Source organism: Acipenser ruthenus, chromosome 23 (assembly GCF_902713425.1).
Source record: "Acipenser ruthenus chromosome 23, fAciRut3.2 maternal haplotype, whole genome shotgun sequence".
Taxonomy (NCBI): domain Eukaryota; kingdom Metazoa; phylum Chordata; class Actinopteri; order Acipenseriformes; family Acipenseridae; genus Acipenser; species Acipenser ruthenus.
Genome location: NC_081211.1, coordinates 9,742,445 through 9,769,992, shown reverse-complemented (window position 1 = coordinate 9,769,992; position 27,548 = coordinate 9,742,445). Strand labels below are relative to the sequence as shown.

General features: G+C 45.0%; 1 protein-coding gene across 1 annotated transcript; it reads left to right on the top strand.

Annotated features, from left to right (window-relative positions):
• The first annotated feature begins 302 nt into the window (after positions 1–302).
• Positions 303–27,166, top strand: LOC117964053 (cAMP-dependent protein kinase inhibitor beta-like). The gene is made up of 4 exons (XM_034906306.2): positions 303–468; positions 23,016–23,079; positions 24,012–24,185; positions 25,170–27,166. Exons 3-4 carry the CDS (start codon positions 24,044–24,046, stop codon positions 25,253–25,255), a joined length of 228 nt encoding a protein of 75 aa, XP_034762197.1. The 5' UTR covers positions 303–468; positions 23,016–23,079; positions 24,012–24,043; the 3' UTR covers positions 25,256–27,166.
• Positions 27,167–27,548: the final 382 nt, after the last annotated feature.

The window sequence follows — 27,548 nt, the reverse complement described above, 5'->3', positions numbered from 1 at the left end:
ATGTTAATGCCCCTGCTGGACTAAACCGTCGAGCTGACCGCATACCATGCAACGGAATGAAAAGGGGTTTGTCAGGGGGCGATCAAAGCCCTACCGTCCCACATAACATCCCCAAAGGATCACAATAATCCCTACAGCAAAGTGAAAACATAAATACACTGTGCAGTTCAATGCAGTCTATACGTGCTTATAAAAACGTTTTAAAACATACGTGTGTATTGGTACGATTGACCCCACTCCCCCCTTCTAGTATTGGTAGTTGGTAGCGCCGCGCTAGAGCATTTCACAAGCGGAGTCTGTATTCAATAAAGGTACCGAGACGCTGGTAAGAGGTGGTATTCCTGTTGGCTGAATGCATTTTAGGCTGCCCTGATTTTTTAAATCTATATATTATATATTTGGTTCTAATCTCAGGTTAAAAATATAACCGGATTTTCTGTGTTAAATCACACGTTTTGACTGCAATTGGTAAGTAACTATTCCCAGGGTACTATTGTAACATCGCCTGTTTGTCGTGTTGTGTTATTTATTTGGCATCGCTGCTGCTCGCTTGATGGAGGAGGCGAGCTGGTCTGGTTAATGCTGTCTGAACAATGTGTCGGGCGCGGGTCAGTGTCGGTCTCCCCGCGGTGTTTTACAGGGTGTCTGGTGAAGAAGGGGCTTCATCTGTATTAGCAGGTGACGTTCTGTTACTCTCTGTTTGATTTATTCATTCATGTATTTGCAGTATAAAGAAATGTATGTTTGCTTTTTTGGAATGTCAAACTGTCGTTTTCATTTTCTTATAAACTGCTTGGAATTCAAACATGACTCAATGTAATTATTGATGCATTTAATGAATGAGTGAATTAGTTAATTAATTCATTAATTGCCCGTCTTTACACTGCGACCTGAATTTCCCACCTCAATAAATCCGATGTCTGGATTGAATTAGGTTTTTTAAATGGAAGTTTTTGTTTGGTGTTGAGAGAAAAAAAAAACTACTATTAAACTAAAAACTGTTCTCTGAAACTGCACAAGGGTTAAAGAAACACACGTACAGCTGATCTGTACCAGAGACTGTAACTAGCCATGTTCTTACAGAGCAGCACAGCTGATCTGTACCAGAGACTGTAACTAGCCATGTTCTTACAGAGCAGCACAGGTGATCTGTACCAGAGACTGTAACTAGCCATGTTCTTACAGAGCAGCACAGCTGATCTGTACCAGAGACTGTAACTAGACATGTTCTTACAGAGCAGCACAGCTGATCTGTACCAGAGACTGTAACTAGACATGTTCTTACAGAGCAGCACAGCTGAGCTGTACTAGAGACTGGTAACTAGCCATGTTCTTATAAAGCACAGTGCATGTATGGTAAAGCATAGGTAAACATTGTGAAGCCCATATATGGTACGGTAAAGCATATTACAAAACTAACCATGGCCAACTGTGGTAAATGCATAGTATACCCATGAGAAAAGCTTGAGGGAAAACTGCTGAATTACTGTGCGTTCATAAGAGTGACCTTGCTGAAACCTCACTGTGCGGGTTTAAAGTGGCGCTGAGACAAGAGGCAATAAAAAGCAGCTGTGACGGGTTGGGCTGCCCTTTGGAACTGAGACTGAGTAAAGAATACAGGGACCCTGGGCGTTCTCTATAGAACCCTACTCTCAGCTTCCATTGGGACCCTGGGTTTATTTAGCTTCCTGTACAGAACAACAGAGTTCTAAATAGAAGCGTTCACAGCAGCAGTGGAATTATGAGATATGAAGCATCAAACTACGCAACTTGGTTGGAAATGGTTCTGAACCATTAGTTTTGAATTGAACCCTTTCTGCTATATATTCATTATATAAGTATGTGGTTGTATAGAACCTATGAAATAACAGGTCAAAAAGGAGCCCAAAGAACTGGACATGATTCCACACAGAATGCTGGGAAACCTGCTGTTCTTTTAACAAAAGCAGTCGTACAGGGTAACAAGTATTCAGTGTAAATAAATAAATATCTATATATATATATGTATATGTATGTATGTATGTATGTATGTATGTGTATATATATATATATAGATATATATACATATATCTATATATATATATATATATATATATATATATATATATATATAGATAGATATAGATATATCACTATAGCTATCTGATATCTGCTAGGGGGTTCCAGATGGTTGTAACGAAGTCCAGCCTCCTCTGTAATCTAGTCCTGTTTAAGATGTGTGACATGCATGCCACTGCACTTTTGGAAGAGTTATTTTAGTGTTGCGTTCTCATAAGGAATCAGTAGCCTGTTGGTCCTCCCAGTATTCCCAGTTTGTGCTGGCTGCTGTGTTCTGTGAGCATACAGAGGTGTGTTTGAGAGAGTTTGCAGGCTCATGTGTTCTGTGAGCATACAGAGGTGTGTTTGAGAGAGTTTGCAGGTTCATGTGTTCTGTGAGCATACAGAGGTGTGTTTGAGAGAGTTTGCAGGCTCATGTGTTCTGTGAGCATACAGAGGTGTGTTTGAGAGAATTTGCAGGTTCATGTGTTCTGTGAGCATACAGAGATGTGTTTGAGAGAGTTTGCAGGCTCATGTGTTCTGTGAGCACACAGAGATGTGTTTGAGAGAGTTTGCAGGTTCATGTGTTCTGTGAGCACACAGAGATGTGTTTGAGAGAGTTTGCAGGTTCATGTGTTCTGTGAGCACACAGAGATGTGTTTGAGAGAGTTTGCAGGCTCATGTGTTCTGTGAGCACACAGAGATGTGTTTGAGAGAGTTTGCAGGCTCATGTGTTCTGTACAGTATATTAAACGAGGCAGACCATGATATACTGGTGAATGCATAGTATAACCACGGGAAAACATTGCATTGCAAATGTACCCTGATAAACATGTATGAGAGATACACCTGTGTGCCTAGAAACTTCCCTGAAAGAACTGGACGCACTCCTCAGAAACCTTTAGCCAGGCAAACCTAAAATGTTGTTCAAAATGTAAAGTTGCAGGACTGTACAGTAATGTTGCATGATGTTTTAAGTTTAATAGTATTGTCTGGCTAACTTGAATAATTCGCAACCGCACTGTCCTGTTCACATGCAGTGATTGTGATCACGTCGTGTGTCTGTGACAGTGACCTGTGCCTGTGCTTTTCATCACCTTCATTACAATACAGGATGTCATGAAGGAAAGTAGCACAATGCCTTGATATTATTATTATTATTATTATTATTATTATTTATTTCTTAGCAGACGCCCTTATCCAGGGCGACTTACAATTGTTACAAGATATCACATTATACATTATTTCACATTATACAGATATCACATTATTTTACATACAATTCCCCATTTATACAGTTGGGTTTTTACTGGAGCAATCTGGGTAAAGTACCTTGCTCAAGGGTACAACAGCAGTGTCCCCCACTGGGGATTGAACCCACAACCCTCCGGTCAAGAGTCCAGAGCCCTAACCACTACTCCACACTGCTGCCCTGATAAGTGGTTCATTGTTCAGCCACAGAAATGCCGAAACATGTGGTTCTGCTGAGGGTTTCTTCTGGGTAATACACACTGGGAGTAAAATCACTGTACTAAATCACTGAGCCCAGTCTCCCTGCTCTGTGTGTGTGTGTGTGTGTGTGTGTGTCTGTACTAAATCACTGAGCCCAGTCTCCCTGCTCTGTGTGTGTGTGTGTGTGTGTGTGTGTCTGTACTAAATCACTGAGCCCAGTCTCCCTGCTCTGTGTATATCTGAACCGTTATCACACAGCAGGGAGGCGTGTGCTGGATAAGAACCCGACAGCGGAATACAGATACACATTCCCTCTGGGTGTATTCCATTGGGTTTACTGTACATCAAACACCAAAATAAATGTTGCCTCCACACGTTTAGCAGTACAGGGTATGGCATTTATTAATGCTGGATTATTGTTTTACATTTAGTAGCTTTAAGCTTTTAGTTTTTTAATGTTAAAGAAAACACAAACTGAAAGCAAAAATAAAGTTGCCACACATGCATTACATTGTGGAATGAAACCATCTTCACTATCATCCGATGCAGAGCAATCCCAGTCACTTTGAGTCTGTCTTCCTTTAGAGGGTTCAGACAATTGGGTTGTGAGAAGGAGAAAATCATATGTAGAGTGAAAATAAAAATAGCGATGAACGTTCTTTCAATTGCAGCATCTGTTGCTTGGGCGTTTTATTTTCTGAACGTAGTACTGCTATGGGTTTCTGTAAAACACAGCACAATGCTATCCCACAATCCCCCAGTGACCTTTGACACAGGACAAGAACTTCCGAGGTTGGCCATGTTTGGAACAAGCACTGAAGCCCATTTGTCTTGCCCAAGCCCGCCCTGGCCCGCACTGGAAATTAGGCTTTATAGTGCTGGGACAAATATCTGAATATTCGAACAAACAAGGGTTAATGTATTCCCATGCTTGTATTCACTCACGAAACTGAATTCTAAATTACTGTGTCAGAAACAACATGCATATAGGACCCTGTTGTTTTACAAGCAGTAACATTAAAGAGAAACATTATGAGACACACTCGGGAAACATGCACTGTGCAGTGCAGAGTGAACTGGGAGAGGTATCTGTTGAACTGGATATGAGACACACTCGGGAAACATGCACTGTGCAGTGCAGAGAAAAGCAAGCAGCATTACTGAAGCTGAGCTCATAGCGTCGGCAGGGTTTGTTCATCAAGCCTGAAACAAGCCAGCTCTGTATTAAGCGTATTGGGTGGATTGGCTGCAGATCTGTTTGTGTTGCCAGGCTTGTTTCTCAGACAGATTGATGAGTATCCACAGGTCTGCCTGCAGCGTGCCAGATTGATGAGTATCCACAGGTCTGCCTGCAGCGTGCCAGATTGATGAGTATCCACAGGTCTGCCTGCAGCGTGCCAGATTGATGAGTATCCACAGGTCTGCCTGCAGCGTGCCAGATTGATGAGTATCCACAGGTCTGCCTGCAGCGTGCCAGATTGAGTATCCACAGGTCTGCCTGCAGCGTGCCAGATTGATGAGTATCCACAGGTCTGCCTGCAGCGTGCCAGATTGATGAGTATCCACAGGTCTGCCTGCAGCGTGCCAGATTGATGAGTATCCACAGGTCTGCCTGCAGTGTGCCAGATTGATGAGTATCCACAGGTCTGACTGCAGCGTGCCAGATTGATGAGTATCCACAGGTCTGACTGCAGCGTGCCAGATTGATGAGTATCCACAGGTCTGCCTGCAGTGTGCCAGATTGATGAGTATCCACAGGTCTGACTGCAGCGTGCCAGATTGATGAGTATCCACAGGTCTGACTGCAGCGTGCCAGATTGATGAGTATCCACAGGTTTGCCTGCAGTGTGCCAGACTGATGAGTATTCACAGGTTTGCCTGCAGTGTGCCAGACTGATGAGTATCCACAGGTCTGACTGCAGCGTGCCAGATTGATGAGTATCCACAGGTTTGACTGCAGTGTGCCAGATTGATGAGTATCCACAGGTTTGCCTGCAGTGTGCCAGACTGATGAGTATTCACAGGTTTGCCTGCAGTGTGCCAGACTGATGAGTATCCACAGGTCTGCCTGCAGCGTGCCAGATTGAGTATCCACAGGTCTGCCTGCAGCGTGCCAGATTGATGAGTATCCACAGGTCTGCCTGCAGCGTGCCAGATTGATGAGTATTCACAGGTTTGCCTGCAGCGTGCCAGACTGATGAGTATTCACAGGTTTGCCTGCAGTGTGCCAGACTGATGAATATTTGCAGGTCTGCCTGCAGTGGAGGGTTGCCAGATTGTCTGCCAAAAGCATTGTTCAAAGCATTGCTAATTAAGAAATTGACTCTCCAGTCAGAACAACTGCAATTAAAAAAAAAAAAAAAAAACATTTTACAAGAGAATAACAACTGTTGACAGAAGTATTCATCACAGTACTTCGACCTGCTTGGTTGTGGCTATTGGCCTCACCTGTAGGGCACTTGGTGCTGTCTCAATCTCTTAAATCAGAGCCCCCCTGGTGATGCTGGAGTTGAGGTTGGAAAGGCGGAGGTGAACTCAAAGACAAGGCACTGACTGCAAAGAGGTTTACAGTTACCTGTTTTGAATACTGTAGATCTGCCACTGATTAAAGGTTGGATGTGGGAGTTGCCTCCTAAATTCAATGTCTGCTTCAATTTAGATGGTTGCAGGAATGTTCATGTCAATCAAATGATCATATTTGCAGATGCATTTCAAGTTCTCTGTCTTGAAACTTAGCATAGCTTTATCTTCCTTTGGTAAGTGAGAAAGAACTGGCCCATCTTGTCTCTGATGTGTTTGTTACTGGGTGGCGTCCTTTCACTGGGAGAGCACACATTCTTAACCCCTCTCTCACTTTTCTGACAGTATTAGTATGTTTCATGTTGACTCATTTTGAACACACCCTGCCTGCCATTCCATCCTGGGTCTCTATCAAGCAGCCCTTATAAATGTTTCCTATAGTAAAAGCACAACAAAGTGTAATAGAGCATAATTAAAACACGGTAAAGCATAAGGAAGCATTGTAAAGCATATTCATAAACATGGCAAACCAAGGTAACCTTGAAGAGCCTTTGGTCTGACTAATCAATGATATACAGAAGCCTAAACACCTCAATTCAGATTATATTGCATAAGCATGGCTAATAAAGCTAAAAGACACACTGTTGCATTCCTAAACTAACCCTGCTGTGGGTCTGTGTGACAGGGATGACGAGTGGTCTGACGTCAGGCAGAAGCAGGAACAAAAATACTGACACCGGGGAATTACTGCAGTTCAAAAGGCTTGCGCCGTTTTAATTTAAAAATAAATAAAATATTTAAACACAAACACTTGCTCACAGAGCGAAAATAAAAGGTTTAAACAAAAACAAATCACGGACAAAAAATAAATCAAACACAGGTCAGGCTGGGCAGATTGCCTTCACTGTTCCTATGTTATTTTCTTTTAGTTTCGTTTTTCGTTTTCAATCTCCGTCTCGCTCTCTCCGCACCTACAACACCCACCTTGAGTGCCGAGAGCTGCAGGCTTTTTATATCATGGCTGAGAGGTTTAACCAATTAGCAAATCATCCTATTACCCCTCGGCCACAATCTGCACGGGTTTTATTTACAACATGTGGATGGGGCTTCCCATCCACGTTACTAAATAATAACAAATGGCTACGCCGTCAAAATACAAAACAATACCAAAACATACGGCGCTCGCCGTCATACATTTAAATACAAAAAAAATAAATAAACAATACAAAACAATCTGCACAGGGGCGGAGGGGGGGACCCCGATCTAAAAATAAACAAAACAATGTACAGGGCTGCTCGCCTGGTTACAGTCTGCTTCAGATCTGATTGTTGCGTGACCCAGTTTGAGAACCACTGGATTAACACATCATAGATGACAGTGATCAAACTACACTGTGGATCTACAAAATGGATGAACCTTCACTGTTTCATTTCAGGAATTTATATTGTGCAGCTCATTGGTAAAGACTGTTTATAGTGTTCTCACTGTCAGGAGACAGAGAGAGACGCTGAGCAGAGGCACTCAGCTTCATTACTTTATAGAGCTGCCAGTGCTAAAGCATAAAGGCAGGAGAATGGAGTTTACCTGCAAACATTTATTTTCTGGGTTGAAGTAAAAAAAAAACAAAAAAAAACAACTTTTGCACCCAAAATGCACAGCAGAGTAAAAAACATACCGGGACTCAGCAAACACATTGAAAACAACACTCTGCAAACACATTGAAAACAACACTCTGCAAACACATTGAAAACAACACTCAGCAAACACATTGAAAACGGGACTCTGCAAACACATTGAAAACAACACTCTGCAAACACATTGAAAACGGGACTCTGCAAACACATTGAAAACAACACTCTGCAAACACATTGAAAACGGGACTCTGCAAACACATTGAAAACGGGACTCTGCAAACACATTGAGCAGACTGCGGAATGGGTTCACACTGACATGAGGGGCTGCAGCCCTGGCAGGTTACCTTGGGAGAGGGGCATCTATCTCAATGAGCACTTTCAATAGCGGGCCTCAGGAAGGGAGGGGGTCTCTGTGCCATGGATTGCATCATGGTTGCCATGGAGGTCACAGAGTGGCACCTATTGAGACTGAGATGACATCATCAGAGTAGCCAGGTGCTGAGAAGTAGAGCTTCACACACATGAACGCATACACACACGTTTACTTACCCACTCACAGAGGCTACACGTATTCAACTTTCTGAGAAATTAATATCCCATCAGATCAGAATCCAAGACAAACAAGAAACAATGCCTTTGATGAAAAGGTTTCAGTCTCCATGTTCAGTCTTTTTGTCACATATAAAGGCCCACATGCAAATACACACAGAGAAACACACAAACAGAGCTCACGCACAGACATCCACAGAAGAACACAGACTCACAAAGACACTGTGATGTGCCTCAGGCCCCAGGCCCTAACTCCAGCAGTGTCCTGGAGTGACTCGGTGCTCTTGCTGTTTATGACATTCTGCCAAGCCCTTTCATTTTCTGTGACCCTGTCCCTCTGTCAAGTCAGAAACATTCTGCCAAGCCCTTTCATTTTCTGTGACCCTGTCCCTCTGTCAAGTCAGAAACATTCTGCCAAGCCCTTTCATTTTCTGTGACCCTGTCCCTCTGTCAAGTCAGGGTTCCTATCAATACGCTTTTATTTCACAAAACCTGTTTTGATTCAAAGTGAGTTATTTTGTCTGAGGTGCAGACCAGGTTTGAGACTTTGCACACAATCCTGTTTTATTAGGTACACATTTTGCAAGAAGCATAAAATGATGGAGAGTAGATCTCGTCAGACCGGGTAATAAAACACCAATTTCCTTCTGTGCCAGCAATAAAAGAACATTTACCCAAATGAACGTGTTTACAGTCTAGAAACGGAGCCAGGCGCTGCCTGTTGGACTGTTGGACTGCATGACAAAGCAAACGTGATGCTGATGAGTTTATTTCCATGTACCTAGATTAGAGCTATCACAATGGGAATGTTACAGTCTGTGATGTTACTTGAAATACACGTCTTTAATAAACAAGGACCACAATGATGAGCCAGGGTCCTCTGCACACCGCATTAGAGCATCTTAACCACAATGAAGAGCCAGGGTCCTCTGCACACTGCAAGCAAGCATCTTAACCACAATGAAGAGCCAGGGTGCTCTGCACACTGCAAGCGAGCGTCTTAACCACAATGAAGAGCCAGGGTCCTCTGCACACTGCAAGCGAGCATCTTAACCACAATGAAGAGCCAGGGTGCTCTGCACACTGCAAGCGAGCATCTTAACCACAATGAAGAGCCAGGGTGCTCTGCACACTGCAAGCGAGCATCTTAACCACAATGAAGAGCCAGGGTCCTCTGCACACCGCATTAGAGCATCTTAACCACAATGAAGAGCCAGGGTACTCTGCACACCGCATTAGAGCATCTTAACCACAATGAAGAGCCAGGGTCCTCTGCACACCGCATTAGAGCATCTTAACCACAGTGAAGAGCCAGGGTCCTCTGCACACCGCAAGCGAGCATCTTAACCACAATGAAGAGCCAGGGTCCTCTGCACACTGCAAGCGAGCATCTTAACCACAATGAAGAGCCAGGGTCCTCTGCACACCGCATTAGAGCATCTTAACCACAGTGAAGAGCCAGGGTCCTCTGCACACCGCAAGCGAGCATCTTAACCACAATGAAGAGCCAGGGTGCTCTGCACACTGCAAGCGAGCGTCTTAACCACAGTGAAGAGCCAGGGTGCTCTGCACACTGCAAGCGAGCATCTTAACCACAATGAAGAGCCAGGGTGCTCTGCACACCGCATTAGAGCATCTTAACCACAGTGAAGAGCCAGGGTCCTCTGCACACCGCAAGCGAGCATCTTAACCACAATGAAGAGCCAGGGTGCTCTGCACACTACAAGCGAGCGTCTTAACCACAGTGAAGAGCCAGGGTGCTCTGCACACTGCAAGCGAGCATCTTAACCACAATGAAGAGCCAGGGTCCTCTGCACACCGCAAGCGAGCATCTTAACCACAATGAAGAGCCAGGGTGCTCTGCACACTACAAGCGAGCGTCTTAACCACAGTGAAGAGCCAGGGTGCTCTGCACACTGCAAGCGAGCATCTTAACCACAATGAAGAGCCAGGGTCCTCTGCACACCGCAAGCGAGCATCTTAACCACAATGAAGAGCCAGGGTCCTCTGCACACCGCAAGCGAGCATCTTAACCACAATGAAGAGCCAGGGTCCTCTGAACACTGCAAGCGAGCATCTTAACCACAATGAAGAGCCAGGGTCCTCTGCACACCGCATTAGAGCATCTTAACCACAATGAAGAGCCAGGGTGCTCTGCACACCGCAAGCGAGCATCTTAACCACAATGAAGAGCCAGGGTCCTCTGCACACCGCAAGCGAGCATCTTAACCACAATGAAGAGCCAGGGTCCTCTGCACACCGCAAGCGAGCATCTTAACCACAGTGAAGAGCCAGGGTCCTCTGCACACCGCATTAGAGCATCTTAACCACAATGAAGAGCCAGGGTGCTCTGCACACTACAAGCGAGCGTCTTAACCACAGTGAAGAGCCAGGGTGCTCTGCACACTGCAAGCGAGCATCTTAACCACAATGAAGAGCCAGGGTCCTCTGCACACCGCAAGCGAGCATCTTAACCACAATGAAGAGCCAGGGTCCTCTGCACACTGCAAGCAAGCATCTTAACCACAATGATGAGCCAGGGTGCTCTGCACACTGCAAGCGAGCATCTTAACCACAATGAAGAGCCAGGGTCCTCTGCACACCGCAAGCGAGCATCTTAACCACAATGAAGAGCCAGGGTCCTCTGAACACCGCATTAGAGCATCTTAACCACAGTGAAGAGCCAGGGTCCTCTGCACACCGCAAGCGAGCATCTTAACCACAATGAAGAGCCAGGGTCCTCTGCACACTGCAAGCGAGCATCTTAACCACAATGAAGAGCCAGGGTCCTCTGCACACCGCATTAGAGCATCTTAACCACAGTGAAGAGCCAGGGTCCTCTGCACACCGCAAGCGAGCATCTTAACCACAATGAAGAGCCAGGGTGCTCTGCACACTGCAAGCGAGCGTCTTAACCACAGTGAAGAGCCAGGGTGCTCTGCACACTGCAAGCGAGCATCTTAACCACAATGAAGAGCCAGGGTGCTCTGCACACCGCATTAGAGCATCTTAACCACAGTGAAGAGCCAGGGTCCTCTGCACACCGCAAGCGAGCATCTTAACCACAATGAAGAGCCAGGGTGCTCTGCACACTACAAGCGAGCGTCTTAACCACAGTGAAGAGCCAGGGTGCTCTGCACACTGCAAGCGAGCATCTTAACCACAATGAAGAGCCAGGGTCCTCTGCACACCGCAAGCGAGCATCTTAACCACAATGAAGAGCCAGGGTGCTCTGCACACTACAAGCGAGCGTCTTAACCACAGTGAAGAGCCAGGGTGCTCTGCACACTGCAAGCGAGCATCTTAACCACAATGAAGAGCCAGGGTCCTCTGCACACCGCAAGCGAGCATCTTAACCACAATGAAGAGCCAGGGTCCTCTGCACACCGCAAGCGAGCATCTTAACCACAATGAAGAGCCAGGGTCCTCTGAACACTGCAAGCGAGCATCTTAACCACAATGAAGAGCCAGGGTCCTCTGCACACCGCATTAGAGCATCTTAACCACAATGAAGAGCCAGGGTGCTCTGCACACCGCAAGCGAGCATCTTAACCACAATGAAGAGCCAGGGTCCTCTGCACACCGCAAGCGAGCATCTTAACCACAATGAAGAGCCAGGGTCCTCTGCACACCGCAAGCGAGCATCTTAACCACAGTGAAGAGCCAGGGTCCTCTGCACACCGCATTAGAGCATCTTAACCACAATGAAGAGCCAGGGTGCTCTGCACACTACAAGCGAGCGTCTTAACCACAGTGAAGAGCCAGGGTGCTCTGCACACTGCAAGCGAGCATCTTAACCACAATGAAGAGCCAGGGTCCTCTGCACACCGCAAGCGAGCATCTTAACCACAATGAAGAGCCAGGGTCCTCTGCACACTGCAAGCAAGCATCTTAACCACAATGATGAGCCAGGGTGCTCTGCACACTGCAAGCGAGCATCTTAACCACAATGAAGAGCCAGGGTCCTCTGCACACCGCAAGCGAGCATCTTAACCACAATGAAGAGCCAGGGTCCTCTGAACACCGCATTAGAGCATCTTAACCACAATGATGAGCCAGGGTCCTCTGCACACCGCATTAGAGCATCTTAACCACAATGAAGAGCCAGGGTCCTCTGAACACCGCAAGCGAGCATCTTAACCACAATGAAGAGCCAGGGTCCTCTGCACACCGCAAGCGAGCATCTTAACCAAAATGAAGAGCCAGGGTCCTCTGAACACCGCATTAGAGCATCTTAACCACAATGATGAGCCAGGGTCCTCTGCACACCGCAAGCGAGCATCTTAACCACAATGAAGAGCCAGGGTCCTCTGCACACCGCATTAGAGCATCTTAACCACAATGAAGAGCCAGGGTCCTCTGCACACCGCAAGCGAGCATCTTAACCACAATGAAGAGCCAGGGTCCTCTGAACACTGCAAGCGAGCATCTTAACCACAATGAAGAGCCAGGGTCCTCTGCACACTGCAAGCGAGCATCTTAACCACAATGAAGAGCCAGGGTCCTCTGCACACCGCATTAGAGCATCTTAACCACAATGAAGAGCCAGGGTCCTCTGCACACCGCATTAGAGCATCTTAACCACAATGAAGAGCCAGGGTCTCTGCACTCCAGGGTATAGCTTTTAACCTCATCTAGAGGGTGATGTAAGGATAGGCGCAGTGCAAATAATTGCGGCCAGGCAATTCATTTGTACTGTGCCCTTTGTAAGCTTAAGAGCAATGTAAATTACTCAACACGCATGAATAATGATCCGCAATTCTGATAATGAGGGTCTCAATGAACACTAGATTGAACGTGCGAGTATATGTATATATTTGTTTGAAGTACTCTTCCAGAGGACTACTGAGACACAGACATTCTCATCAGATTTGATTTGCCTCGGGCGAGAGTCAGTTTCAACCCTGCTAGATTGACGCTGGGGTCTAGCTCATCCCTCAATTCAGCTATTAGGTCTAGGATGACCTGCGGAGTGAGACGATAACGCTTTAGCACCGCATCCTCCGGCATCCCAAATAAAGTGACCCTGGGATAGAAATGCAAGGTCTTCTTCGTCTTGCCCTTCTCCTCCGAACGTGTTCCTGCCTCTCCTCAACAAGAGCCAAGTGTCGCCACATCAGGAAGTGTACCACAGCAGCCATCCTGAAGCCAACGACAGGTTTCTGCAGGTGTGTGCTTTTATACAGCTCTTAACTACTCGCTTCTACAGTGGTTTGCACCTTGTAAGAAGAGGTGTAAAGATTTTGGAGGGTGCAAGGCAAAATCCTTACATCACATTATAATGTTTGTTTCCGCTTAGTATGCAGATCCTGCCCAGTTCCATGCTCTTTTCTTCATTTAAATGCATTTCATTTTAATGGATTACTGATGGCAAAGTGCAAATTTGATAGCGGGTGCAGAATGCCAGGTGAACACCATTCTTTACATACCCCACATTTCTAGCGACCAGTAAAATCAGACTTTATGGCTGCGTATCCTTACATTCCCCCCCCAATCTCACCGACGGGACAAAATGGCAGTCATGTAATGGCAGTGTATCACACAACACTACCGTTCCACATGCTGGGTCAAGGAACGTGTTCATGGCAGTGGAATCGTAATGTTCCTTTAATGCTGTACTGTTTTCACTCTTCCTCTCCCAATCACTGTGTAGTCAAATGAGTGTTGCCAGTTTTAACTTTCTGATTGAAGTCCAGCTGGCTCCGGCATGTCTAGCATGTAGAATACCCTCCCTCTGGACTGAGCCACCAGAATGACCGTGGATTGTGCAGACTTGGTGAGGGAAGCACCTGCCAATTGAGCACCCTGTTTCGCTCTCTGTCAAATCTGCCAGGTCTTCAACATTGTCACTGAAACTGGTTTATGTTTTTGTCATTTTAACAGCATTAGCTGTGGAACACGTAATGATCTGGACACATGAACCTTGATGGACACATTTACCACAGTGCTAACTAACATTGATGCAAAAAACCTTAAAATTAACACCTCAGGAGATTCATTTAAAAGCGCTGCATGCAGTAAAGATGTTTCTTGCTTGTTCTGCAACATTAGCAGTTTGATTCCTGGGGGAACCTGCTTTGTGAATTTTGACCTATATGGTTATAACTTGAATGTGGGTCTGGGGGTGGTAACCATGCTAGTTTCAAACTGCAGAATCCCTCTTCCTGGGGGCTGTTCCTTGGGGCATGTGGCAGGGAGGACTCGGGAGGTCTGATCGGGAGGTCTGGATTGGCTGGGGGGGGGGTGCCTGGGGAGGCTGCCTGCAGCTCAAAAAGCATGCTGTGTTTATATCGAAGAGGAGAGCATCCACTCCTCCAGGATGACAACTACGGAACCCTTTAACTACAAGACAGTGCCTGTGAAGGCGCTGCCCTGCCAGGACCGTCGTAAAGACCCAGAGATGCCGCTCACAGGGAAACGGAGAGTCACAGAGACTCCAGATTCTCATCAAAGAGCAGGACTGTAGAGAGTGCATCGGGCTGCACTGTGAGCCCCTCTGCTTCAGCTAGGAACTGTCCCCACGGCGCCGCTCACAGGGAAACGGAGAGTCACAGAGACTCCAGATTCTCATCAAAGAGCGGGCAGCGGTTCCCGCAGCGTTGAGGATTGAAAAAGGAAAAAGAATAAAATGTGTCAAAAAGGACTTTCTAAAAATGACACGTCTGCCAGCTGTAATAAAGACAGGCAGCCCACTGTTTGATATCAAGCCAATTTCAGGCCAGCCTGACTGCACAGCTATTGAAATGACAGTCCTGTACAGGTTGCTAACAGCAGCTTCCACTCCACTCTTTGTTAGAATATATCCGAGATGGATTTAGAAGAACCTCCCTCGGGCAGCTTGCTGCGTTGAGGAATGTAAAGGCTCAGTGCTCAGTCCCTACCTGCATACTGTGATGCCTCCTATGTTGCTAAAAACTGTATCTGATAAAAAAGAATGAGAACCACGTCCTAAAACCCTGACTAGCTCGCCTTGAGCATGATTAGGGTACAAATAAAAATAGCACTGGATGTAAACTGTGATTGAGTGACAGAGATGCCTCCTCCTTCTTTGTGGCTCGAAACTGCCTCTCTTCATCAATGAGAACCCTGTGCCGTTGCTAGGTTACACTTAACTGTAGCGTCTTTGTACAAAATGTACTCAATGAAATACGTTTCCATGTGGTATAAATAGGAAAGCTGGTTGCTGGCTAATGGGTACAATAATTATCTACAGCAATCCCTTGTGTCATTGCTGCCATACTGTACCCCTCTGTGTGCCTGGCTGTCGCACTGAAGTCACTCATTAGATCAATAGAAACAACAGTTTTTGAAAATGAATGATGCACATATTATGCTGAACGTGTATTCCAGTTTTATTGTTTTTTTCACAGCAAATAACGAAAAAGCATCGCACAGCCCTCTTGAGCATCGCACAGCCCTCTTGAGCATCGCACAGCCCTCTTGAGCATCGCACAGCCCTCTTGAGCATCGCATAGCGCTCTTGAGCATCGTACATTTTCCAGTCCTGCAGTTCTGATGCAAGTCACTCGATTATTGCAAAAACACGGTCCAGCACTATATTCAAAATCACATGACATTGACCTTTCAACTTGCTTGTGTATTACTACAGAGTTGAAAGGTCACAATTGTCACATGGTTTATAGGGTTAGTTTCAAGTATTTTTTGGAATGGAATACTGTTATGGCAGTGTGGAGTTTAATGCCTGTCTTGTTGACTGGTTTCAGTATTAAAGTAACAGGGCAGAGGCTGGGCACAAATCAGCAACCCTGCACACCACAAGCGAGCATCTTAACCACTATGCCAAAGAGCCGGGCTCGTCTGCTTTCATGGTTATCTCACTGACGGGACAGAACCCATAACAGCACTGTATCACACAACCCTGCCTGTTACATTAACGCAGTGTTTTATAGCGCATCTGTCTGTAGTGCTTATAAAATTAAACTGACTGCTCTTTCTTAATAGCATGACCAGCTCTCTGCTGTTGATTAACGTTTGCTGGCAACATTCCCATTGTTTCTTTCCTGGAAGACAAAACAAATCTGTTAAATGTTAACAAAACAAACTCTGTCGCAACTCACTGGAGATGCTTCAAGAGCCAGCCTTTGAGATAGCTATGGGAAATTTTCAAGATTCAGAAAAGAGAGCAATGAGGCACAGCACTCTTGTACATTGTACAGCACTATTACACAGCAGCATATTTTACCACATGTCAGAGGCTCGGCTGGTCAGATCATCATTTAGTTCAGGTACCCTGGAAATGATAAAAGCTTGCTGAAGATTGGTGCAGATGAAGAGTTGTCATGTTCATCATGCAGAGTGTGATGGACAGACAGACACAGCAGTACATCAGTGTCTCCATTTTTTGAATGAGGACCCTAAAGAAGCACAGAACGAAAAGATCTTGAACACAAGAAAAAGCGGACCAGTGATAATGTTGCGAGGGCTGATTGAGGGGATCAGTTGATGTTAAAGCCTTGGTTACACTCACGATACTGCTTTCTCGTACAGGGGGTCTCTCACAGGCCTTCTCAGTTTAATATGTAAAAACCAAAATGAAGGAACAGATTACGATTCTCCATCCTCTTTTATGCTGTCGCACATGACCCTTTGGTAAACAAGTGCAACCGCCTCTCCAGTCTGCGGCTGCCACGTCGTTTCCCTTCCGGGTCAATGCGTTATTGCAACAGAGTCTCACCCCCTTCTTGGCTGGCTGACTTCCCTTGAACCCTGGGAAAGAACTGTCAGGCCAGCCCGTCCAAGGAACTCGCTGCTTAGCACCCTCACAGGTCGGGAGGGTGATTTACAACGAAGAATCATTGTATTTGTGTCACACCAACGTTTTCAAGGTAAAGCACAAATCCCTCCATCTCCAGCAGACTGTCTAAGTGCTTGGGCGCTGTCCTGCACACTTTTAATAGCAGTGTGCTCAGGGTTTTATACTTTACAAAGGCTAAGTGGCACTGTGCCAGGCAGTGAAGAGATTATTGCAGCAGTACAAACGCCAGCCTCGCCCCCTATAAAACCGAGTCTCTGAACCTAGCAAACCTGTGAAGCTTCCAGGAAACATGTCAATACAGAGCTGATTATTCTCGCTGCAATTATAAAGTCTCGTCATGCAGTGAGCATTGTGGGAAGTTGGCAGGTGGAGATGCCAGCATGGTTGTTGACAGGATTGAAAGATGCCTGTAAGTATTACTGCATTATTCATTAAAATCCCATGGATTCATTACAAGCCAAATCAAGCTCTTAAAGTTGATTATTTTACATCCTTATTGTGTCTTATGGAGAACAATGTTGTCTTTCCGTGCTAGAATTTGTTCAGGCAGACTGGAAACTGCTTCATCACTCATTTAAATGGCTGCTAGCTGTGCAATATCCTGTAATTTGCAATACCTGCCCAGGTCTAAAAAGGTTTAAGGACAGTTTTGTGAAGGACTGTTTTTTTAAAGCCCTGTTTGATTGATCTAATCAAGTTTGCAGTTCGATCAAATCTTTTTTCACAGTTTTAGAAGTTTAGGGTTAGCAGTTTGTCCTCGTTTTCAAAGTACTGTTTTAAACTAAGACTGTTTTGAGCTGTCTTCACAAGACATCCCTTCAGACAGCACTCGAGTGTTTGAGAGTAGGCACACCGGCTGTCCTTTTGTCTTTAACGTTTATGATGGCTTCATTCTTTCATTTTAAAAATACCTCTGTGTAATAAACTTACCAAAAACTTTAACATGTTCTTTTTAGAGAAGGGATCCTGGATAATTGCATTTTGAACATATCCCAAATATATAATGACTGAGAGACATTACTGAAAGGGGAAAGTGGGTTTCTAGAAAATCCATTCTGAGGGTGCAGACTCTTCAGTAAGACACAAACAAGAGTAAAAGTGGTTGTCGGCATCATCAATGGGGAAACAGACTGGTGGCATTATCACCCCACTGCAGACAAGCAGCCAGCCCCACAGTGAGTCGGGAGTGTCATGTATCCAGGTGGCAGTGCTGTGACTCTCGACACCACACCACACACTGAGAGGGAGAGAAAGAGAGAGGGAGGGGAGGAGAGAGAGGGATGAGATTGAGGAGACAGGCACAGGGGGAGGGAGTGAGGGATGAAAGTAGATAGGCCTTGGGCTGACACAGGGAGAGGAGCAGACAGAGACACGCTCAGCTGTGAACCGGCTCCATCAGAGAAAGACCATCGATCACATCGATCAGCCTGATCTCCACACTGTCTGGAGACTTCAGTGGCACTGACTACCAGGAAAACACAATGGTGTTACAATAAACACACACAGCATCGCAAAGAGTGCAAGAGACGGTCGCCAGCACCATTGTTTATAAATGCTATGAAAAAAATACCATAACAAGTCAAGTACATGTTTACACAATGTGTGCCTCTTTTTATAGGAAAATGTGAGCTCTACGAAGTGATGGCAACACATACAGTATTAGATGAGATTCATGAGAATTATTTAGTGAGCGCTCTACTGTAAGCACTGTCCATTAGATGAGATTCATGAGAATTATTTAGTGAGCGCTGTACTGTAAGCACTGTCCATTAGATGAGATTCATGGGAATTATTTAGTGAGCGCTGTACTGTAAGCACTGTCCATTAGATGAGATTCATGAGAATTATTTAGTGAGCGCTGTACTGTAAACACTGTCCATTGGATGAGATTCATGAGAATTATTTAGTGAGCGCTGTACTGTAAGCACTGTCCATTAGATGAGATTCATGGGAATTATTTAGTGAGCGCTGTACTGTAAGCACTGTCCATTAGATGAGATTCATGGGAATTATTTAGTGAGCGCTGTACTGTGTCCGGCAGGGTGTGTGTCTGCAGGAGACGCTCCGCAGGAACAGAAGGCTTCAGGCAGCAACAGTGAGACAGTGTGCCTGAATCACATCACTACCACATCACCACCACAAGGAGAGGCTCACAGCAAGAGGAGCCATGGACTGCCTCAGCACACACAGGGCTAGGTAACCCATTCCATACCCTCACCACTCTGTGTGAAGAAATGTCTTCTTAATTCAATCTGCTCTACAGTATATCTGAAGACACACCCATTTCTATAGACCCCCCCCTGCACTGAGGAGAGACCCCCCCTGCACTGTGGAGAGACCCCCCCCCGCACTGAGGAGACCTTCCCCTGCACTGAGGAGAGACCCCCTGCACTGAGAAGAGACCCCCCCCCCCTGCACTGAGGAGACCCCCCCCGCACTAGCCCCCTCTGGTGGAGCACAGTGGTACCTGTTTCAGTTCAACAACTTGGATACTATTGCAGAATACCCTCATCGGAGCTGTTCAGGGAGTTCTTTAAGAGACCTCAAAAGTAAACAAAAAAATACACAGACAAAAATAAAAGATGATATCAGACCACTTGTAAAGAAGTACATACGCGCACACACGCACACACACATCACAAACAGGCTATACAAGTAAATACACACACACACACACACTCCACATCACAAACAGGCTTCACACGGCACTGCTGTCACATGTTTAAACACATACAACATCGCTTGTTTTTTTCACTTTGACTCGCTGGAGATTGTCCAGCCTTCCTGTTGTGAGCTCAGCGAGTCCTGTGTTGACAGCCCTGCTCCAGGCTGCTGTTTGAAAGTGTTGCTTTAGTGCGAGAATGATACAGGCTGTGGAACTGGTGTGTCCAGCAGCACAGTGATGTTATGAACACATAAAGCGAAGCACCAAGGACACGTGCAGCCTTGCTTTTTGCTGTCTCACATTCATATTTTGTGCTGTATTTGTATTTATTTTTTATCTGAAAGTTACTTCAAATATTTTGTTTTGTTTTTTCAAATTAGAAAAACAGGGTTGGGTGGGGGGTTAGCTGTGCAAAGGATTTGGTCTCTGCCGTCAGTCTCAGTCTTAGTGCCGTCTGTCTCAGTGTGACTGTTTCCCAAGAGTGACGTTCATTTGTAAAGTCCCAGAACACAGCTCCTGATGTTAATAGAGATTCTGAAGCACATTGCAAAGCCTCAGTGTGGAGTTCTGTGTAACGTGTCTTTACAAGGCTGTGATTTGAGTGTGTTTCAGGTAATGTAGATTCTGGAAAACTATGTTCCATATTTCAATCCGTTTTCTACAATGTTTAGTTCTTTTTTTTCAAAGAAACTATAATTGCACTGCTCTCAGTTTGCAGAGCTGTGTGTGTGTGCGTGCGTGCGTGCGTGCTGTGTGTGTCACCGATACTCTTATGTATGATTACAGGGAAACCCTGCATAGGCGACGCGTGAGTCTTTCGTTTGGGGAGGCTATTCCACACTTTCCCCCCTGCATTTATTGAACCCAACGATGTACAGTAAGATACACATACACACATACATATATATATATATATATATATAAAGACATGCATTATTTTTTATTACTCTGTTACTAGTGCATCTGAATACTTTCTGAATAGTTTCATTCATTGTGTTGAGTTTGAAAAATATTCAGACTGACGGACACAAATAGAAACTGTAAACCGGATTCATTGTCCTGCGTCTTTTTGAGAATTTGTACTGTATAATAATTTATAGCACAAAACAGACCCCGAAACCACGACATAGATATTTGACATTTGTTTTTTTTCCAACATAAGGCGGCCAAATAAATGAAGTTTAACACAGCACTAGCTTGTACTGTAAAACTGGTTCTGCCTATTTAAGCAAATAAGAAACACAGTCAGGATAACAAGCTGCACTGTTTTTAAAACCTTAAAATCCATTAACCTGTTCTGCAGTCCTACAGTACAGCAATTTCTCACACCATTTCCATCACTGCACACCAATTTAAATCAATTAATAATATTTTTTTATTTAGTGCCTTTCATAGTGGACCACCATCACAAAGATCTTTACAAGATTATTATTATTATTATTATTTATTTCTTAGCAGACGCCCTTATCCAGGGCGACTTACAATCGTAAGCAAAAACATTTCAAGCGTTACAATACAAGTAATACAATAAGAGCAAGAAATACAATAACTTTTGTTCAAGCAAAGTACAAGTTTGACAAACCACAATTCAATAATACAGCAGGTAATAGTGATAGTTACATCAGGATATGATTAAATAGTGATAGTTACATCAGGATGTGATTAAATACAAAGTACTACAGGTTAAAAACTTGGCAGATTACAGTATTCTGAAGTACAGGATTAAATGCAGTAAAATAGGGGCTGATAAGAGCAAAATAAAGCACATTTACATGAAGGGTGATAGTGTCCCAGGATACAAACAGAGGAGTTCTACAGGTGCTCTTTGAAGAGGTGAGTCTTAAGGAGGCGCCGGAATGTGGTCAGGGACTGGGCAGTCCTGACATCTGTAGGAAGGTCATTCCACCACTGCGGAGCAAGGGTGGAGAAGGAGCGGGCTTTGGAGGCAGGGGAGCGTAGCGGTGGTAGAGCTAGTCTTCTAGTGCAGGCGGAGCGGAGAGGTCGAGTGGGGGTGTAGGGAGAGATGAGGGTCTGGAGGTAGCTGGGTGCAGACTGGTCAAGGCATCTGTAGGCTAGTACAAGATACGAGACTAGGGTGTGTGAACCATGCATCAGCTGCAGAGTCACTTACAACAAAGTCTCACCCAAAAGACGGAGCACAAGGTGGTCAAGTTACTTGCTCAGGATCACACAATGAGTCAGTGGCTAGGATTTGAACCGGGGACCTCCTGGTTACAAGCCCGTTTCTTTAACCACTGGACCACACAGCCTCCTAATACTATTAATACTGACTAGTAGCTTGTAAACACACTCTTACTATCGTACTTATAATCAAGGGGCATTCAACATATTTCATAAGGTATATTTGCAAAAAAAAAAATACTGCACTCTTACAGTAAACTTTTGAATATCTATATGGGGCTCAGTTCGGCGGGAAGGACGGACGTTAAACCAGCCAAGCACCGTCTCCTCCAGTGACATTGAAATGCAACTAAATCTGTATTTTGGACCTTGGTGATACTGCAACACAGCATTGTTTACCTGTGTATCTGAAAACTGTCTTTTGTAAGCAAAACCATTCATTTTCATCAGAATATTAAAATAGGTTTTCATATTTAGAGTACAGTAAGCAGGCAGTTGCGGTTTTCTGCTTTCCTTGCAGACACTTTTTCAGAAGTTCACAAGACCCCGCTTTCACTGACAATGGAGTGAAGGACTGGAAAAATTTAAAGAAAAAGCTTCAGAAACATTCATAATCTGGCACCACAAACAGTGTTCTGAAAGGTGGCATTTGTTCAAACAGTCGAAGGAAGTAGTTTCTGACTGTAGTGTCCGTTATCAAATTCTCACAAAACAATGGTGCCTGAAAACAGACAGTATGCTACGAAAATATTTTGCCTGTAAAGTTCTGTAAAGTCAGATTTGTATCAAGCTGTTTGTATAGATAACAGCAATTTGAATAAATGTAGAAATTGTGAAGATGTTCCAAGCAAGGGAATGAGTGAAAAAGGGTATGAGGGGCTCAGATCTGCGGGAAGAATAGACGTTAAACCAGCCAAGCATCGTCTCCTCCAGTGACATTGAAATGCAACCAAATCCTGTATCTGCACTACAGTGTTGATTCTGATATCCCAGCTGCCCTAGCGGTCTGGCAGTTGTGCAGTAAAATGAGAAATATGTTTGTTAGACCTGCTTTGCGTGCTTGCGGGGAAAAAACATCGATCTTCTTCTCTCACAAATATTTTTTGTGTTGGTCAGAACAATTTCTTGTGAGGGTTTGGGCAATTTATTTCCCCGAGCCTCTTATACTCGCCGCCTATGAAACCCTGCTAAGTATATTGTACTATTAACCTTATTTTCTTTCTCTTTTCCCTTGCACAGGTCATTTTTATATTCTGTTGGGCCACCACAAACCACACACAGATGAGCAGGGACCACCAGACAGGTAAGTATTGTAAACTTGGTTGCTTTTCTGCAAAGGAAAATCCTCCCCTAACCAATACATCATCAGCAAGTGCATAAAAGCTCTCATGTCGCTGCTTTTTGTTTCGGCTGCTCAGTCAAGCGCTGGGAGGCCGAAACGGGAGTCGACCGCTTAGAGCCTGGAGGAAGGGCTGCCCTCAGCCACGGATTTCCTGAGGTTTCCCCCTAACAAATTTAAAATATGTGAGTAGGGTGTTTTTCCCTACCTGAGTGCTGAGCGGTTCGTATTTAGTTCTGCGGGGTGAGTGGTCGAGTTGGAGAGGCTGGGCTCTCTCCCCCAGCACAGTCATGCTCTGGGGGACGGGCCGCGTCTCTGCTGCTGATTTTCATTGAATTCAATATTTGGGGGATAGGTGGCAGGGCGCCACTGTGGAGCGTGGTAATTATTTATTAACAGGTAAGGATGGATTCAGCCTGGTGGCTCTAATGAGGTCATTCGGCTCCTTGGAAGTCCTCTAGAGCTATTCCATCACGTCCCAAAACAGAAGTCCCATGTAAACATAATTCAAACAGAAATTATAATATTGTGCAGCGTTATTAAACATCTAAACAAATATAAAATCATAATAATAAGTGAACATACAACAACATTTCATACTAAAGTGCAATAATTCAATTAACTCGACAATTAATTACAACAAATTATTTAAACCCCATTGATAGCGTTTGTCACTGGTGACATGTTTTTCATGTGAAGTGCTTCAGAAACTCTCATTTCACTGCTCTCAGCTGTAGAGCTGTGCTGTGTGTGTTTCATATGAAGTGCTTCAAAAACTCATTTCACTGCTCTCAGCTGTAGAGCTGTGCTGTGTGTGTCATGTGAAGTGCTTCAGAAACCTATTTCACTGCTCTGAGCTGCTCCTAACTGAGTCGTTTTCTCCATGCTGACCCCAGGCCTGTGCGCAGCCGCAGAGTGACCGCCCGCAATGACGGAGCTGGAGCCAGTGCTGGACTTCGCCTCTTCTGGCCGATCGGGCCGCCGCAACGCCCTGCCGGACGTCCTGGGGTCACCTGCTGGGGTCACCCCCTCCGACCTGCCCCTGAAACTGGCTGAACTCACACTCGCAGGTGCAGCACCCCTGCCTGTCTGTGTGCCTGTCTGCCTGCCTGTCTGTGTGCCTGTCTGCCTGCCTGTCTGTGTGCCTGTCTGCCTGCCTGTCTGTGTGCCTGTCTGCCTGCCTGTCTGTGTGTCTCTGTCTGTCTGTCTGTCTGCTTGCCTGTCTGTGTGTCTGTCTGTTTGACAGCATGAATCTATCTGTGTTTGTCTGACTCACTTGTGTCTGTGGGCCCTATTCACACTATTTTTATTAATGAGATCAAGTTTGCAGTTTCCACGAAAACTTTTAACAAGTGTCTGAAACAAGTGTCTTTATGAATCAGTCTGATAAACTCTGTCGGTAACACTGGCCCTGATGTGGAATGTTATAAAACCAGCAGAGCATCTCAGACCAGTACTATGCCCCGCTGTTTCTTGACATTTTATGTAAGTGGAGTTGAATGGGATGTACTGTGAAAAAAGTCTCAATATTCTGGTTAAAACCCTTTCTCCTGGGGAGGCAAAAACCAACAGGGACTGTTTCTCCTCATCACACTACAGCAAACCCTGCTGGCCAGGTGCCTGGTGAGCTCTAGCAGGCACCCGCAGGGCTAGCCTTTGTCCTGTAAAGGCCGGTAGCTAGCTGACGTCTGCTCTCGAGTTCCTGGGTGTAGAAAAGGAAGCTGGGTTTGTCGTGGGATCGGAGGATGCTCACTGAACCTTCAGTTCTCCTGGGCTGTGTGGGAATGCAATTGGACATTCTAAACACGGGGGTGAAAAACAGGGGTAAAATAATTGGGCGCTCTAAATATAAAAAATAACAAATAAATCAAATAAAATTCTTTCTCCTTAGCATTGTTTTTTAATGGTACTGTTAAGGTCTTGTCACATACAACAAAAAGGACGCGCCCGAACTGAAATGGCCATTGTTTCAATTGTGAAAGCCCTTGCTGGTGTTTTTGAATGTCTATAAGCTGTCTGAACTGATTCTCTGCACTTCTCTCTCTCTCTCTCAGAGGGGACGGAGGGGGATCAGTCCCCCAGTTCAGAGGCCCCCCCACCCCCTCCCTCAGAGAGCGCGGAGCTGAAGGATGGATCGTAGGACCCCGGAGCCAAGCAGAGACAGGAGCCACAAGAGAGAGGCAGAGAGGAAGATGAGAGATTCCAACGAGACAAGGACAGTTTAGTCATGTGACCACTCCATCGCTGGAGGCCTGTGACCTTGACGTGAGGGCCAGGGGGAGAGATCCTGACCCCAGAAGGGAGAAGGCACGGATTTATCAAGGCAGGCAATGCTTTCCTTTCACCGCCCGAAGACCAAACGGAAATGACTGATAATGCAGGACAGACAACGGAGTGTCACGGAGGAAGAGGGCAGGCTCGTACCTCGGCTTTATCACCGACTGCAACGGGCTACGCTGTGAACACTTCTGGATGCAGCTTTGTATTGAGTATCTGTTTCAGTTTAAACAGTGACATGTATGTGTGTATATAGATAGATAGATACAGATATAGTGTGTGTGTGTGTGTGTGTGTGTGTGTGTGTACATTCTGTATCAATATACACAGCCGGTGCAAGAAGAATGGAATGATTCACAGCCCCGGATGTAAAGACGGTTCAGTTGAACAGGATGGACAGCGATTCAGTGTTTTACAATAACCTGCACTCTGCTTTTCTTTCTGTAAAGTAAGAATATCACTTGTTTTTAAATCAGTCTATTGGCCTTTTCATATGATCTTTTAATATACTGCTGCCGTTTCTTCTAGAAGTGAGTGTTGGTGCTGTAGAATAGTGCAGATAACACTGGGGGGGTGTCTTCAGATTATCTTGGATATGTGAAAATCCAATTTAGCTACTATTGTACTGCCATAGAAGAAACTCTCTTCTGCTGACCACGGTAACCAGTGGCCAAATAGGTGTCTTTAAATGTGTTTGAAACGACATATCTCATTCTCAGGCAGTGTCGCTGTGTGGTCGTGCAGAACTAAACTCAGAAACCATTTAATTACAGAATCTCCTCCTCTGCCAATCAGGATCAGGTATCCGCCCCCCACAGAGCTTGCCCTCTAATCAGAATCAGTGAAAGCAAGTCTGTAGGCGGAGTGTGGGCGGCGGCCTGTGTCACATTTCTTGGTGATGTGTCGTGGCATACAGCAGATGAAACTGACGCTGTGATTTTTATTTTTTGTATTAGTTCCTCCGATTCTTTTCTACTGAATATCTTCTGATAGAGTGTTTAAATGTCTGGAGTCAGACCGTCACCTCACTGGCACTGACTGTAACTATTCATTTGCAGTTATAATTAAAAAGAAACAAAGAAGACATTGCCAAAGGCTTCTTGTTGGAAAGTTTCTGTGATTTTTTTTTTATTTTTTCAAGCGCTGTGTATATCTTACGATTGAGTTTTTGAGGTTGTGGAAGAACTTTGTATTTTGAAATTGCAGTGGCAGTTTTAACAGGAATGTGTATATGTAGTGCAGTGCAGTAGTTACTCCACGAATGAGGGCAGCCGAATGACCCGGACGAGCCCCCGAATGGGTGGAACGGGATGTCCAGGCCAGTGGTGCGCGAGTCAGTAAGGGGGGGCGCGACTATGAAACTCTGTCTAACAAGAAATCCATTTTACCAGCGCTGCAATCCTTCATCCTGCTGTGATCCTGCACTCTACAGTTCCCGGTTTAGACCAGCGATTCCAATCCAGTCACGCTGTTGCCTAGGGTGACCAGATTTTCAAAGCTCCAAACCGGGACACATTGTTAAATAATAATAATATATAGGCTTTTAATGGTTATTGAAATAGCCGTCCTCTCACTCTTAGTATTATCATTTTTGTAAACAGCAGCTAATTTCAGTCACTCCTGGGTGTGTAATGTGTGGCTAATTAGTTTCAGTAACCATATTGTGTTGTATACATATTGCTACTTTTATATTGAGTTCAATAATAATAATAATAATAATAATAATAATACATTAAATCATTAAATAAATGTATGTTTTGGCATTTTGTTTCGCTCTCGCTGTCAGGCTCTATTTATTGATGTTGTTGTGGTTTAACCTGGTGGGTTCGGGTGCTTGCATCCTCCCTCTGTCTGAACAGCTAAGAAATGACTGTATTACTGTGGCAATGTGCCCCGCCCCTGTGTGCAATTGTGTGTTATGTGTTGTATGTTGCGTGTGTAAATGTTGGTGTATAGTCATTGGTACACGGGATATAAACGGGTCTGTGTTTCACGTGTATTTAAAAAGTGTATATTTGTATTTAGGCACGGGATTGCACATCACGCACGTGCATTTAAAATATAATATGTGAACACGGGGTTGCACAGAATTAATTCACGTGCTGGGATTCAAGTGAATAATTAATTAGTAATTGAATCCCAGCACAACAGTATAT

What these genes read in the sequence shown, in the direction of transcription:
- LOC117964053 (XM_034906306.2), top strand. Translation starts at nt 24,044, where the DNA reads ATGACGGAGCTGGAGCCAGTGCTGGACTTCGCCTCTTCTGGCCGATCG. An exon ending in GGCTGAACTCACACTCGCAG is followed by an intron (nt 24,186 to 25,169) that starts GTGCAGCACCCC and finishes TCTCTCTCTCAG; the next exon opens with AGGGGACGGAGGGGGATCAG.